General features: G+C 45.5%; 1 protein-coding gene across 1 annotated transcript; it reads right to left on the bottom strand.

The window, feature by feature from the left end:
• Positions 1-48: 48 nt before the first annotated feature.
• ercc4 (excision repair cross-complementation group 4) lies at positions 49-13,402 on the bottom strand. Its single transcript, XM_085360472.1, has 10 exons — positions 13,141-13,402; positions 11,402-11,582; positions 4,565-4,760; positions 4,246-4,453; positions 3,500-3,680; positions 3,257-3,388; positions 3,037-3,141; positions 1,107-1,773; positions 903-1,015; positions 49-788 (listed from the first exon to the last, which is right to left on the bottom strand). The coding sequence occupies exons 1-10, from the start codon at positions 13,315-13,317 to the stop codon at positions 49-51; spliced, it is 2,700 nt and encodes an 899-aa protein (XP_085216598.1). The 5' UTR covers positions 13,318-13,402.
• Positions 13,403-15,997: the final 2,595 nt, after the last annotated feature.

The following is a 15,997-nucleotide window of genomic DNA, read 5'->3' as shown; positions in this document are numbered from 1 at the left end:
AATTTAATCACAGTGGCAAAATCTTCCTATATCCATATAGTCTGCTCGTCATGTCTGTTTGGTCTTCTGTATGGGCGCAGGGACATTAACTACATTATGCAGGAACTCGTACAGCAGCTTAGCATTGTTAGCGTTTCCGAGTATTTCCCCTAACTTGTCCTGGCTGATTTTGGCTAAGTCGGCCAAGCTGTCTGCGTTTTTTATAAGAGCCCTGTAGTTTTTTGTGTTGACCCCAGGCATTTTCATCAGGAAGTCATAAGGTCCGGGATTGTAGAGGTCTGCCGATTCAGCCACAGTGTCTGACTCGGCCGTTACCGCCTGAGCTGCTGCGGCGTCAGGTTCGGGCTGGCCTCGCTTTAGTTCCAGGAAGAGCTCGGCTGTGACGTGCGGGGAGGGGCACCACAGTATACGTAGCCGGGGGAAGTGTAACGTAAGCAAGGTGAGCTTTGAAGAAACATCATTTGATGAAATCTCGTGACGGAAATCCGAGCGGGCCGTTAGGGAAAATGGCTTAGCTGGGTCAAACTCGATGAGCAGCACAGGTTTGTTGTAGTAGCGGGTCATCGAGAGGCACTGGGTGTAGAGGCGGCCGCTCTGAAGCGAGCCGATCAGGTCGCTGACGCTTTTGCGCTCGACACATGCGTCCGGCGTCAGAATGTAGTCGCCAACTTCAAGGGTGACCGGCTCGATGTCCAGTCCGCGACGGTGGAGCAAGGATGGCAGCTCACTCCGGAACTCGCGCATGTCCACAATGACTCGTGAGGGCTCTGTGGGCTGCTCCTGGCCACCTGGTTATTGGACAGAAAACGGATATAAAAACACAAACTGGTCCAATGCATAGTGAAGACGATTTAGCACACAAAGGAGAGAAAAATCAAAAATGCATAACAACAGAGACTTGCCTGCTTTGCGGGTGTTGGTGGTGGCATTGGCGGGATCTAGATTCCTAGCAAGGTCTAGGTTGGTGTCTTCTCGCCCTTCTCTCTCCTCTGGGATCACCATAGTAGCTTTTTCCCTAAACAAGAACACAAATACAAGAAATGGTGAGCAAATGACCCTCAACAAAATACACCTAACGTGGCTAACGGGAGAGAAACAGCTCTGACCTGATGAGGTGTTCAAAAGCCTTCTTTTCCTTAGACAGAGCTGTCAGGTACTTCTGTTCTTCGGTCGAGCCACCATAGATGAGGAAGTACACCCTAAGTTGCTTTCCAGGCCGGTTAGCTTTGTAGATCTCAAGCTGGCGCACAAAACTCAGCTCGGCATCATAAAGCACCACAAAGCTGGGCTCCACCTCATGGAGAACCCGGGTCAAGCTGTGGGGATCGGTGCAGCCTTTCAGCGGGTGAATGACAGTCAGCGGTTCCTTCAGGACGCCGTAATAAGCATCTGATGGCAAGTCTAGCTTGAGCTGCTCTTCCTCGCCTCCGTCTTCATCCGTCAGTTCATCCTCATCTCCGCTGCTGCCCATGACTGCCGCTTCGCCTGTCTCCTCCTTCCCCACCATCTGGGTCAGAGTCAAGGACGGTCTGCTTTTGCCTTTTGTCGTCTTTGCATTTTTTTTCTGCGCAGGTTGCTTTCCCTTTGTTCCTTTTCTGACCGGACCCTTTCCCTTTTTTTCCAAATCCAGTTCTAAGGCGCCCAGTGCAGCAGAGTCCCGTTTCCCAATCGTGCGGTGGTAGAGCCGGTTGAGCAGCCAGTCAGAGCCGTGCTTGATGTACTGCTGCAGCTGAGCACAGGTCCGGTCGTCACTGGCACAAATCAGGACTCGACCTGAGGGAGGAACATAAGGCAGTTAGAGAAAGATAGATCTTTACAGAGAGATTGTCAGATTGTAATGTAAAAATGTAAGGACTTGGAAAAAATATTCTCCTGAAAGACTAAAAACTACTTTAATGTAAATTGACAATGAAAAGAGAAGCTTTTTTGATTTAAAGTAATAATAAAATAACAAATAACATGACAGATATGGATATTGACAGGTGCTTTCCACGCCACCAAGACAGCATATTTAGGCCGTGAACTGGTGCACCTAAAGTGAGCTCACACAGAATCCTAACACGGGGGCCAAAGATTTTCCTGCTTCGAAAGCCAGGGGGTCCACGGGGGATAAAGAGGCCTACTCTATATTCTGCAATTGACCCAAATTCTGGTGGACTACTTTTCCTCAGTGTGTACAGGTGTACTGTCAAGTACTGTGCAGCTTCAAAGCAACAACACAGTGAAGCAGGACAAATCAGCCCACCCCGAGGATGACTTTGTAAAATGCCAGCTGTGGCTCATGCTTTTCTTGCTGCTAAAAATAAATAAATAAATAAAAATAAGAGGAACACTTTTTAATATAGCACTGAGTGAGTTATACTTCTGGGATATTGATCTGCTCAGTTTATTAGCAGAGGGGGTTGTTAATCAGTTTCAAGATCATGGAAGAGATTCCAGGAGTCTTACTGGAGGAGAGCTGGACAGGGCCGTAGAAGGTCCTTAACCCATCAGCAGGACCATTATCTGCTCCTTTGTGCAAGGAGAAACAGGAGGAGAACTGCCAGAGCTACGAAATGTAGCTTAAGGGCACCCTTTAGTGGGCTCCGTGTCACTGCCTGGCACTTGCCATAGAATACCAGAATTGGCAGGTCCACTGGCAAGTGGAGGCAATATAAACTATTGAGTACTATTTTGAGTTGCATTAGCCTGCAACATCATTTGATTTTCAGGGTTTGTTTGAATTCAGCCCTCTGTAGGCTGATAATTTACATTTCCATCAAACGATGGCATCCTTTCATTCTTAACATATTAGCCAATCTGTATCAGTATAGATTTCGAGCATGATTTTTTTGCCCCATTGAGCTTTGATGTGTTTCCAAAGTGTTGCTTTTTTTGGCAGTCTAGATTTCAAATGAGGAGTTTAACTGTGAGCTAAAATTTACAAATCTTTAGATCTTTACAAATGACTTATAAAAATCAGATCGTATTATAGAAAATCATTTTCAGACTCATTCATGATGACATTGTAACAGTTGAACATCACTGAGATCTAACCTGGCTCATGCTGAGAGCTCTTGTTCTCCCTCTCAATCTCCTCCAGGACCTCAGTCAGAGCCTCCCACTTTGGGCTCCTCTCCAGCACCAGCTCCCGCTTCACCTCTGAAACCCACACACAGACAGAGCAGTTAGTCATGCCAACATGAATACACAGACAAGTTCTGTGGATATCTACTCTGATATCACCGTATCAGAGATTGGCCAACTACACAGTTACCTGAGGCAGAGGATGGCTTCTGTTTCTCTGCCTCTGCTCCCACTTTAAGTTTCTTTTTGCTCTCGGGAATACGGTAGACTCTGCTCCTGGCGTTCACAAACATGGATGTACTGGAGTCCAGGAAGAGCCAACCTGATGGTAAGAGCGAGGTTGAATGCAAAGAATTACAATTAATTTAGACATTTTAAACTCTTAATGGCCTCCAATCTGGCATTTAAGGGCAGTCAAATAAATGTAGTTTACCCGAATTAGAGCCAAAGATCTTTTGGCTGGAGTGCAACGACTCAAGGAGATTGAGGAAGGTGACGCAGTCGTACTGGGTTAGGTAGAGCAGGAGGACTCTCAGCACCTTCAGATCCTGAACCAGTGCTTTGGTCTTTGCTCCCAGCTGATGCCACAAGGGGTCCAGATAGTGACGGATAGTCTGAATGGGAGTACGGCAAAGCATACAATTGAACTCACCTACAATCAGAGGTGTATTTTTCTAACTCTTCTAGCAGGAGAAGTCACACAGATGTGCTCCAGCTTATTCAGCATCACACGCGGCACCATTCATTATAAAAGAACTCGCAGTTCCTCACAGAACAGTGAACATCTTCACCTCTCACGGCCTCGCTCGGATGCTCTTTCCATATCCAATCATGCCACTGACCTGTTGCCAATTGACCTAATTAGTTGTGGGATCATACTGTATTTGTACTATTTTCAATTTAAATTTAAGAGGGTTTAGATGGATTACAAATCATTTTGCAGTGTCCTGAATTTTCTTTTAGAAACTGGGTTCTCATAAACGCTGTAATAACATTTAACATGCAAATTAAAGAGGCTCATCTCAACCTGCTTTTTTCTCGGTCCAATTACCATAAGCCTTCTTAAAAAACAAAAAAATCCTCCTTTAATAGTTTAATCAAAAATGTTTTCACGCACTGAGGTAAAATTTGTCAAGGCAGCTTAAATGTGTCGTATATGTTAGTAACACACTGTGAAACCTTTTCAAAAGAATTCCCCAGCGTGTTCTCCAGTGAGAGGTCCTCAGCCTCTAGAGTGGGGTTGTAGCGTTTCAGCTCCTTTAAACAGGCGGTCATGATGTCCAGGATGGAGCTCTGGATGGCCCTCATAGCTGGAGTTAAGGACACGTGAAGCTCCACCACTTCTGGTTTGTGCCTGTCCAGCGCTGTGTTCACTGATGCTTGAAACCTGAGTGCAAAGGTTAAAAAAAAAGAAAGTAGTAAAAGAAGTATTATAAATGTTACTACAACAACAAAATACACAAGACAAAACATCTACAGTGAAGTAGTTTGACAGTACCTGGGCCACAAGTAGAGCTTCTTGACAAAGAGGTTTCTCATTACACGCTCCACTTGGCAGAAGCCCGAGGAGAAAGCCGTGGCCTTGTCAGTGAAGGCCTTAATGAAGCCTGTCTTATTCTTTTGTCTGAACAGTCGCAGGATGAAGGCCTCCTGGCATGACTCAATGATTTTATGGGCACGATAAACCAGAATGCCTAAAGGGAGCGGAACAAATAGACAGTGAAGGTAGAGGCTTAATAATATATCAGCTGGCTGTTAGTTGTTTGATTTTTTGTGACTTTGTCACCTGATAAGTTTGATTTTTCGTGCTCATTGTGGTTTATGCAAAACTGAAATGGCTAAAGTCAAGTTTTCCAAGTTGGTTTTCTTCACAGACCAACTAATGGAGCTGACTGTTTTACTGAGTGAGGCCTGTAATCCTGGAGCAGCTACAGAGCAAACAACAGTGTTTCAGTGCTGGAGCTGTTCCAGCAAATGAGTGGTTCACCAGAGGGGGAGGGAGCTGAATGACTGTGTAGTTAGATGCACTTTAAGCAGGATTGCATTGAGCTGTTACCGCTCTCACTTCCTGGATATGCTGGGCCATTGCAGGGGGGGCGCGGTATGAAAAGAAAAAAAAAAAAAAAGAATGCTAACATCATTGACAGGTTTTTGACGGGGTTCCCACACAAACGCAAAGCAGGAGATGAAGCATCGCCAAATATGTTTCCAAACCAACTTCATTCCAAGCCAAATACTAGAAAACATGGTGAAGCATATCTTCCCTTTGGCTTCACCTGCACAAGTGCCGAGGTAGATCTCTGCGACAGAATTAGCTTCCCTTGCATCAGGAGCAAGCGCTGGGCTCTCCAAATCACCGACAAACAGTATCCCACATTCTTGATTTTTAGTTCACAAACACTTCTTGTAATGACTAACTACTCCAGACATTTTGGAGATGTTAGCTCTTTATACAGTAAAGTTACAGCGGGATACAAATAATATCAGGCTGATCCTGCCACGATTTGTTTCCCCACAGTTGTTTATGTTTTTAAACCCATTTTGCACAGAGAGGCATTTTTTGAAAAATGTATTGACAGCAATGTTGAATATTATTACACAGGGAAAAAAACAACAACACATAAAATAATTACACCGTGACGCCTCTGCCTTTCTAAATGGAGGGACAGCAACTGCTTGTGTCTATGTCTTCCTCCTAGCGTTTTTCCCGCTCGGTTGCAGGGTCCGCTTTTCTGCAAAGTCGTCTCCACTTGGGTCGGTCAAGGGCGTCGGTCAGATCGGCTTCGATCTTCTTCACGTCGTCCTTGATTCGGTCCATCCATCTCCGCTTTGGTCTGCCTCTAGGTCGACGTCCTTGGGGGCTGAGCCGCAGTGCTGTTCTCACCACTGAGTTCTCATCGCTCCGTACCACATGTCCGTACCACCGCAGCCTCGCTTCTTGCATCTTATCTGTGATTGGCGCGATTCCCATCCTCTTTCTAACGTCGGTGTTCATGACGTGGTCCCATCGTGTCAGGCCTAGGCACCATCACAGCATCCGCATTTCCATCGTGTGAAGGGCTTGTTCGTGCTTTGCGGTGGCTGGCCAGCACTCGGATCCATAGAGGGCGACGGGGCGCACTACACTCTTGTAGATCTTTGACTTGAGGCGATTGGGCATTCTTCGGTCACACAGGACGCCGGTGACTTGGCGCCATTTCATCCACGCTGCGTTGATCCTGGCTCGTACATCTAGTAGGATATCGCCGTCATTGCTGATCATCGATCCGAGGTATTTGAAATGAGGTACTTTCGCCAGATCTTCTCCATCGACGCTGATCGTGCCGTCGGTCTGGGGGCCAGCCTCTAAGTATTCGGTCTTGTTGGTGTTGAGCCTCAGGCCGAAGTCAGCTAGGCGAGTCTTCCACTGCTGCGTTTGGTATTGCAGTTCTATTCGCGATTCATCGGCCAGGAAGACATCGTCGGCGTAGAGAAGTGTCCAGGGATGGGGTGACTGGAGATCCGCCGTCGCAGTGTCCATGCAAAGGATGAAGAGCAGCGGGGAGAGTGCCGAGCCTTGATGGACGCCCACATTGATGTTAAAGGGTGGCGATGTTCCCACTGGGCTTCTGACCACGCTGGTGACTTGTCGGTAGAGGAGCTTTGTCCAGTTGACGTAGGCTTCAGGAACTCCATGTGATCGCAGGGAGTGCCAGATGAGTGTGGGACACGGTCAAATGCCTTTTCCAAGTTGAGGAAGGCCATGTGGATGGTCTTGGACTTCTCTCGGTGCTTCTCCAAAAGCAGGCGGGCAGCATGGATGGCGTCCGTCGTGCCACGCCCCCTGATGAAGCCACATTGGTTGGGCGTTAAGTTGACGATTTCTCGCATCCTGGCGTCGATGATCCGTTCGAAAACCTTCATGGTATGGCTTAGGAGTCGGATCGGGCGGTAGTTAGAGCATTCAGCCACATCGCCTTTCCCTTTCCAGATGGGCACCGTTATGCTGGTTGACCAGGCTGCTGGGACGGTCCCGTCTCTGATGATGCTATTGAACAGGCTGGCGAGGACTAAGGCGCCTTGGCGCCCGAGCAGCTTCCAGACTTCGGCTGGTATGTCGTCTGGTCCGGTCGCTTTGCCATTCTTCATATTTTTAACGGCTGTTTCCACTGCCTTGATGGTGATTGGCGGGACAGGTCCTGGGACGGGCGGGGCACTGTGGATTGGCTGGTGAGGGAACTCCACGTTGCAGATATCGGAGAAATACTCGCTCCAGCGATTGAGGATGGCGGGCGGGTCGCGGAGGGTTTGATGGTTGGCATCCTTGATGTGTTTGACCTGGCCAATATCCTGTGTTGCTCGATGGCGGCTGCTGGCAAGGCGGTAGATTTTGTTCGCTCCTCCGGGCTTGTGTCTATGTAAGCGTGTAAAACCTGAAGATAGTCAGATTAACAGTAACAGTATTTTGTCTCTATCTGCCATTCTGCAATTCATCTCATTGAACATTTTTCTTGTAAAACAAAGGGGGGCCCAGCAAAAAAAGTTTGGGAACCACTGGTTTAGGTAGAGACTCTGACAGGTAAGAAGAAACGTGAAGGGACTGCACAAGTTGTGATAGAAAAGTGATGTCATCCATTGCTGGAGTGCATCCATATCATTCAAACAACATCGTTGTTGTTGTCTGAATCCAGTTTAGATCAAAACACTGTTTGGATTCCTCCTTTAGCTCACACAGAGGTCATCCTAGTGACTGTAGATATAGTGAAATGCGGATGTAGATGAAGGCGTTCTCTAACATCTGCCATAAAGACAGATACAGAAAATCTTTATCTACTTAAACCACAACACCTGTTTAATCTCCTTACTGTATCACATTTCGATTTCTGATTAAGCTGTTCGCTTTAACTGCACTCATTTTTAAGTGTAATTTTTTTTCCCTTTAAGAGCCATATTTATTTTTTGGAGATAAGTTGTTTTTGTCATATTTGCGGCACTGTAACACAATAACTTACCCACATAGAGATAAATAAAATATTTCTCTTATTATTATTTTCCCACAGAAATTGATTGTAACTGTGGCAGTAGTAAGAGGTGGATGTGTATGCCAGAGCATGTTTTCAAACTTTTTCAGCAGTTAAGAAATAATACTATAAATACTTGACAGTATAACAATAATACACTGCGTCACAATAACGACATCAGCTGTCTGTCCACCAACTTCCACATCCTGTGAATGGACTCCAACTTCCCAGCCTTAGACTGCAGCCTATTCTCTACCCGCTCAGAGTGACTCTGCGGAGCAGAACCAAGACTACAGTTGCCAAATGCAGTCCACAATAGTGCAAGAAACTCAAATGAGCTGAATGACATCATGAAACTCATAAGACTGCAACAGCTGCGAAGTAACAAAGCAGCATGCAAGAAAACATTACATGGGAAAGGCCAAAGTTAGCTGTTAGGAGTGACTAACCTTTGCATGAAGGAGTTTAGTTTAACTATATGTCATTCAGTCAACATGCTGCCACTGAATTTTACTGATAACTCAAATGCATAACCATATGTTGCAACTACAAGTACTCAAACAAGTATTGCAATCCAATTTGGACTGCTAGTGATAAATACGGCTGTGAATTGCTGTTTTAGTTAACAACCGGTGGTGTAACCCTGCCAACATAACAATCAAAGAAAGGATTTGTTGCCCGGACACTGAACTGTGTGCTGTTGGACTCAGGCCGTATTATTTACCCAGGGAATTCTCTCACGTCATCTTGGTGGCTGTCTATGTTCCCCCCTCTGCTAACCCCACAGCTGCATGTGACACTATCCACTCTGCCATAGCTCGGCTACAGACTCAGCACCCGAGTGCCTTTATTGTGATCTCGGGTGACTTCAACCATGTATCACTGGACAATACACTACCAACATTCAAACAATATGTGGACTGTCCCACCAGGGGAGAGAAAACTTTAGACTTACTGTATGCTAACGTCAAGGATGCATACAGCTCCTCCTCCCTCCCCCCACTTGGTAGGTCAGATCATAACCTGATTCACCTCACCCCCCGCTATGTGCCAATTGTGAGGAGGGAACCTGTGACCACCAGGACTGTTAGGAGGTGGTCAGAGGAGGCAATAGCGGAACTACAGGGCTGTTTCGAGGTGACCGACTGGGAAACACTCTGTGAGCCTCACGCCGAGGACATCAATGGGCTTACTGAGTGTATCACAGGCTACATAACTTTCTGCACCGACTCCATTGTTCCAGCTCAGACTGTTCATTGTTACCCAAATAACAAGCCGTGGGTGACTAAGGACATCAAAGCCCTCCTCAACAACAAGAAGAGGGCTTTCAGAGGGGGCAACAAAGAGGAGGTGAGGAAGATCCAGGTGTTACTAAAGGACAAGATCAGAGAGGCTAAGGACAATTACAGGAGGAAGCTGGAGTGGAAACTCCAGCAGAACAGCATGAGAGAGGTGTGGAGGGGCATGAAGACCATCACTGGATTCAGGCCAACCAACAGCAGGGGAACTGAGGGAGGTGAGAATAGAGCCAACGAGTTGAATCTGTTTTTCAATAGATTCGACACCACAGTGTCTGCTCCCACCCCCACAACCTCACCTGTAGTCAGCCTGGAATCCAGAGCCACACCACTGTGCCAGCCTCTCTCTTCACATGTTGCCTCCTGTGAGATTCCTGACACCCCTCCCCCACCCATCACCTTCACTCAATACCAGGTTGAGATACAAATGAGGAGACTTCACTCAGGCAAGTCTGCTGGACCAGACGGAGTGAGTCCCCTTGTCCTCAAGACCTGTGCCCCCCAGCTGTGTGGAGTCTTTCATAAACTGTTTATGCTGAGTCTGAGTCTGCAGAGGGTCCCGGTGATGTGGAAGACATCATGCCTCGTCCCTGTACCAAAGACGCCTCGTCCCAGTGGCCCCCAGGATTACAGGCCCGTGGCACTGACCTCCCACATCATGAAGACCCTGGAAAGGCTCATCCTGGACCAGCTGCGACCCATAGTAAGACCACACCTGGATCCCCTTCAGTTCGCTTATCAGCCTCGTCTCGGAACAGAGGACGCCATCATCTACCTGCTCAATCGTGTCTACACCCATCTGGACCAGCCGGCGAGCACTGTGAGGGTCATGTTTTTTGACTTTTCCAGTGCTTTCAACACCATCAGGCCGACCCTCCTGGGTGATAAGTTAGCAGCGATGCAGGTGGATGCTTCTCTGGTGTCCTGGATTGTTGATTACCTGACAGGAAGACCACAATATGTACGTCTCCCACAGTGTGTGTCTGACAAGGTGATTAGCAACACAGGGGCACCACAGGGGACTGTCCTCTCCCCCTTCCTCTTCACCCTCTACACCACAGACTTCAGCCACTGCACAGAGACCTGCCATCTTCAGAAGTTTTCTGATGACTCTGCGGTGGTTGGATGCATCAGCAGGGATGATGAGACAGAGTACCGGGCTGTGGTCGACTCCTTTGTCACGTGGTGTGAGCAGAATCATCTGCAGCTCAACGTGGCAAAGACCAAGGAACTGATCGTGGACTTCAGGAAGACCAGGAAACACTTGACCCCTGTTTCAATCCAGGGGGTCAGTGTTGACATTGTGGAGGACTATAAATACCTTGGAGTACACATTGACAATAAACTGGACTGGGCTAAAAACACCACAGCACTTTACAGGAAGGGCCAGAGTCGTCTCTATTTTTTGAGGCGACTGAGGTCCTTCAACATCTGCCAGAAAATGCTGAGGATTTTCTATGAGTCTGTTGTGGCCAGTGCGATCCTCTATGCTGTTGCATGCTGGGGGAGCAGGCTGAGGGTCGCAGATGCCAACAGACTTAATAAACTGATCCGTAAGGCCAGCAATGTTGTGGGGATGGAGCTGGACTCCCTCAAGGTGGTGTCGGAGAGGCGGATGCTGTCCAAGATAAAGACAATGTTGGATAACACCTCCCACCCACTCCATGACATGCTGGTCAGTCACAGGAGCTCGTTCAGTGAGAGACTGAGATTACCGAAAAGCACCACTGAACGACACAGGAAATCATTCCTGCCTGTGGCCATCTCCCTGTACAACGCATCCACTTAACACACTGTTTGCTGCTACAGCTACACATGTTTCTTTTCCAACTATTTATTTATAAGTGACTTATGTATGTATGTATGTTTATATATGTATATATTGTACTATTCTTAGTTAGCGTATTGTCTGTCTTGTCTTAATGTTGGTTTAAAATGGAGCACTGTAACAAAAAATAATTTCCCCCAGGGATCAATAAAGTATTCTGATTCTGAATAAAATGTTCTCATATGAATTTAGCTATGTACAAGTCTGACCTGTTATTAGATGAGCAGGGATGCGGTCCGTGAGGAAGTCCACCACCAGGATTCTGCTGGTGACAAACAGCACCCCTCCCTCGGTGTAAACATTGTAACGCTCAGTGCTCTGGACATCACTGGTCACCGTCCTGGGCAGGTGGGTCACACCCTCCACTCGCAGCTGCTCTGTGAAATATTCCTGAGAAGACAGGATGAAAAGAAGCAAGCTTTTGGTTAAAGCTGTACGCTATGTTCCACACAAACATGAGGTAAAGCTCAGCGGTCAGCCTCTCTGATTATCTGAAAAGGGTCTTCTAACTCTTATTTTAATAATGAGGCGATCACGCTTCTGAGGTTGTAGTCCTCAGCCTGTCAGGTTGGCTGAATAAGTTTTTTACAGAATAATTATTCCTTAGTCTTTCACCCATTATTTTTGGCTCCTGTTCTTCTAATGTGTGTATGCAAGTGTTTATGTAGTAACTGATGTAAGGACATTTACACTTCTATCTTTAATGTGTGGTTTTATACCAACTGAACCACTTTGTAATTGTGTGTTTTAAAATGCAATACTTCCTGTTTCAGCTGTTCCTTTTCAGGAGGATCATGTGCCTCCATCTCACCCTATCCCCAACATTCTCCTCTGTCACGCAAGCCCTCTCCATGTCCTCCTTCACTACACCCATGAACCTCCTCTGACGTCTTCGTCTTTTCCTCCTGCCTCCAGCTCTATATTCAACATCTTTTGTCCAGTATAACCACTCCTCTGCACATGTCCAAACTCTTTCAACCTTTCCCTTCTAAATTTCTAACCCAAACTGCTGAAGTACTCATTTCGAAACCTGTCCATCTTCATCACTCCCAATAAAAATCAGAGCATCTTCATCTCTGCCACCTCTAGCTCGGCCTCCTGTGTTCTTGTCAGTGCCCCATCTCCAAACCACAAATCATAGCAGGTCTGACTACCACCTTGCATACCCTCCCTGACACTCCTGCGGTTATCCTTCTGTCACAAATCACCCTGACACTCTCTGCTTCACCATCAGTTGCTTTAAATGGTCAACCCCAGGTATTCAAAGTCATCCACATTCACTACCTCTAATCCTTGCAGCGTCATTGCTACACCCGTCTCCCTCTCATTCACACACATATATTCTGTCTTTACTTCATCTCCTCTCCAGACTTTCTTCCACCTGCTCCCACTACAGATCGTAATGTCGTATGTCCAAAGACACTCCAGCCTGACTTCATCTGTCAATCTGTCCATCACCATTGCAATAAAAAAGACGGGGTTTTCACATCTCACTGCTTTCTCGCTGTCCTCATGCACGATACTACTGACTTCCTCATGCAGTTAACGTTACTGTTATTAAAATTATCTTTCTTAGACGAGCTCCATCACAGAGGGGATTCTATAACAACTTTCAGATGAAAATAATAAACTATAATAAATTTATATCAAAAAATGTATCAACAATTTCATCTGAAATAATGTATGAAACCGAGATGGCGCCAAAATTGTTAGCAGGTGCACATCTCTTTTATCTTCATCTATTTTAGCCACCATGTCTATGGACAAAAAAAGTGGCCCCTTCCAAATTCTAACTTCTAACACTTTCTTTCTTTTTATTTTTTTTTTAAATGTATGGTTTATGTTAAGGCACTGTTAAGTCAGTTTGCTGGGGCACATCACCTCGCACCGGGTAAAGTGTGAGATAATCATATGAGCTGTGCCTCTAGCTAATCCAGCCTCTCCTAACCTGTTCTGGTGTGGTTGTGTTGAGCAGAAGAACCAGGCTGCCCGGTTCCGAGTAAACCCGCAAGAACTGCAGTAGGATTCGGTCTATCCCCAAGCCTTCAGCCGTTACTAGCAGCCCGTCACTGCCGAAGAGACTCAGGAACATCTCGGTCTCAAACTCCAGCAGCGGCCCCGCCATGTCTGAGCTTAAAAATGTCCCCAAAGCGCGGAGGTAAGTAAATTATCCCCGACTTTCAGAGCTAACTATTTGCCCAAAGCGGTCGAAGTCACTGCAAGACAGCCATTGAAGTGTTTTGAAGCAGCATTTCCGGTGAGGCGGAAACAAACGTCAGTGCAAGCGTGACGTTTACGGGCAAGAGCGCCATCTAGTGAAAGGGAGGTTTATAGCAGGTATCATCAGGATAATGTGATGCAATAAAAAAGGCAGTGATGACCGTTCAGAGAGACTCTCAGTGTGATTTAGAGTTAAGTACCAATTTGCACAAAAGTATTTACATGTCTAAATGCAAGTTTTTATAGGGATAACTCTCTCTCGCTCTCGGTAAACATATCATGATGTTTGGCACATGTAGCACATAGATTTAAACTTATTTATTAGTCTACATAAAGCAAAAAATGTCTGGCTTTTTTGTGTTGGTCATCACCAATTGCTGTTTTAGTGGCAGTTGTAATGCATTTGGCGGTTGATTATTCCTGTAATCGACTAACATACACAGAGCTGCAATGTGCTTACATAACAAAACCTGGTGGATGGGCTTTAAAAAGCTCTGTTGTGCCAGCTCTCATGTCTCTGTTAAGGAGAAGGCAGAGGGGACCAAAAAGGATCTTTGCCCACATGATAATACTAAGCCAACCACCGCTATACTCAGGGAGACATACTCATTTATACCTGTGAGACTTCAGGCTTTAATTTAGCCACCTTGATTTTCACGCTGCGATGTACCTACTCCGAGGGAGTTGTTGTGAATTATCTCTGCAGGTCTTTTCTTTCTTTCTCCTCTGTTCTGTTGTATTTGATTAATGATAAGGTTAAGTTATTTATAAGCTTAAGCAGAAAACTTACATGTTTGTTAACTCTCTGTCTTTTCCATCAGGAAACAGAATATCTTCCAATATTCAGATTTTGAATAAATGAACGATAAAGAGCTGTTGCAAACATTAACTAAGCACTAATTAAAACCCACGTTCACTAAAGGATGGTATTAATGGTGTTGGTAAGTAAAGGATGAGTGATATGATCTTAGTCAGTGCTTCTCAAAATTTTCACCAATAACAACTTTTTACTGAATATAAACTGATTCTACTTAAACATAGGTTCAAATCATAATAATAGCATTGTCTTGACACTTCCGCAGGCACCAATGCACCACTGCACTATCAGAGATGCACACTGATAAGCCTGAAGATCACAGGCATACAATAATGTTTCGCCTTCTCTCTTGTCCTCTTTTGTACATATTATGTACAGTCAATGATGAGATATTCAAGGTCTTTTTATTTTATGTTGTGCACCGTTATTCCGAAATTGTTCAATAATTTGTAGACACATCTTTAGGTACGATATGTTATCAGTCAGTACACTGTGGGGCGATCGTGGCTCAAGAGTTGGGAGGTTGTGTCCTTGGGCAAGACACTTCACCCGTTGCCTACTGGTGGTGGTCAGAGGGCCCGGTGGCGCCAGTGTCCGGCAGCCTCGCCTCTGTCAGTGCGCCCCAGGGTGGCTGTGGCTACAATGTAGCTTGCCATCACCAGTGTGTGAATGTGTGCGTGAATGGGTGGATGACTGGATATGTAAAGCGCTTTGGGGTCCTTAGGGACTAGTAAAGCGCTATATAAATACAGGCCATTTACCATTTACCATTTACTACAGTCATATATGTATGTGATTCTTCAAAATCATACTAGAAAACAGACCCGCTGTCTAGTATGATTAGGACTTCTAAATAAATACGCAGCATAGAAACTGTTTTCTTGCTCTAACAAAAGACACAAAAGAGCGCCTCAGTACATCAGTCCTGTGTTTGTCGGTTCAGCAGCTAAATCGATAAATTCAGAGTAATGCATATTGGAAAGCAGAACAGTATGCCTGAAAAACTTACTGCATTATGTGCGGTTACATTTGAAATTCTAACCTTGTGCCTGAATTTTGTATTTACACAAGGATATTTCTGCCACAAGCTGTGAAACAAAAACACAGATTTGCACATCAAATTTCACCAGAATGCAGAAAATAAAGTGTTTACTTTAAAAATTGACATTGCTGCCAACTATCTAAAAGTCTGGAGTTCGTGCAGAATAAAGAGTTAATCACAGATGCAGAAAAAGTGTAATTACGGGTTTTTGAAAATAATTATTTAATGTTTTTCATAGTTTACCCATAGCTACATGTATAGAGTACCTCTTACATTATTGCTAACCCCACCAAAGCTGTTGTGTTTAATAGAATTGAATCATTACACTTCCAAAATCTTATTAAAAACCTTTCCTCAAGACTGGATGTGAATGTAACAATTTCTATTCCATTCATAAACCACACTCTGCAAGTATATGACAGTCTGTCTGTACCTCAAGGTCTATTAGTAGTCTGTACATATAATCTAATGCTGACATTTCTCTCAAACTGAAGGCTAAGAAGATGTTGTATAGAGAGAGAAAAATATTAAATCGGGAGCTGCAGCAGTCCAGCCAACATCACAGGTATCTTTGGTGCTAGAAGGGGACACAGCATTCAGCCTGTGCTGCATGGACAGAGTAATGCTGCCGGGAAGGTTTGTGCTTTGAACAGAAACTGAGCTCTTGCACCTGTTTTGAATGTTAGAAGCCTATTAAATGGCCCGCATCAGTTGTTTTCACTCCTA

Source organism: Diplotaxodon limnothrissa, linkage group LG8 (genome assembly GCF_057381915.1).
Source record: "Diplotaxodon limnothrissa isolate DT_005_m linkage group LG8, D_limnothrissa_male_GT1.1, whole genome shotgun sequence".
NCBI lineage: Eukaryota > Metazoa > Chordata > Actinopteri > Cichliformes > Cichlidae > Diplotaxodon > Diplotaxodon limnothrissa.
Note: the sequence above shows the minus strand (reverse complement) of the source record. Positions and strands in the feature narration are given on the sequence as shown.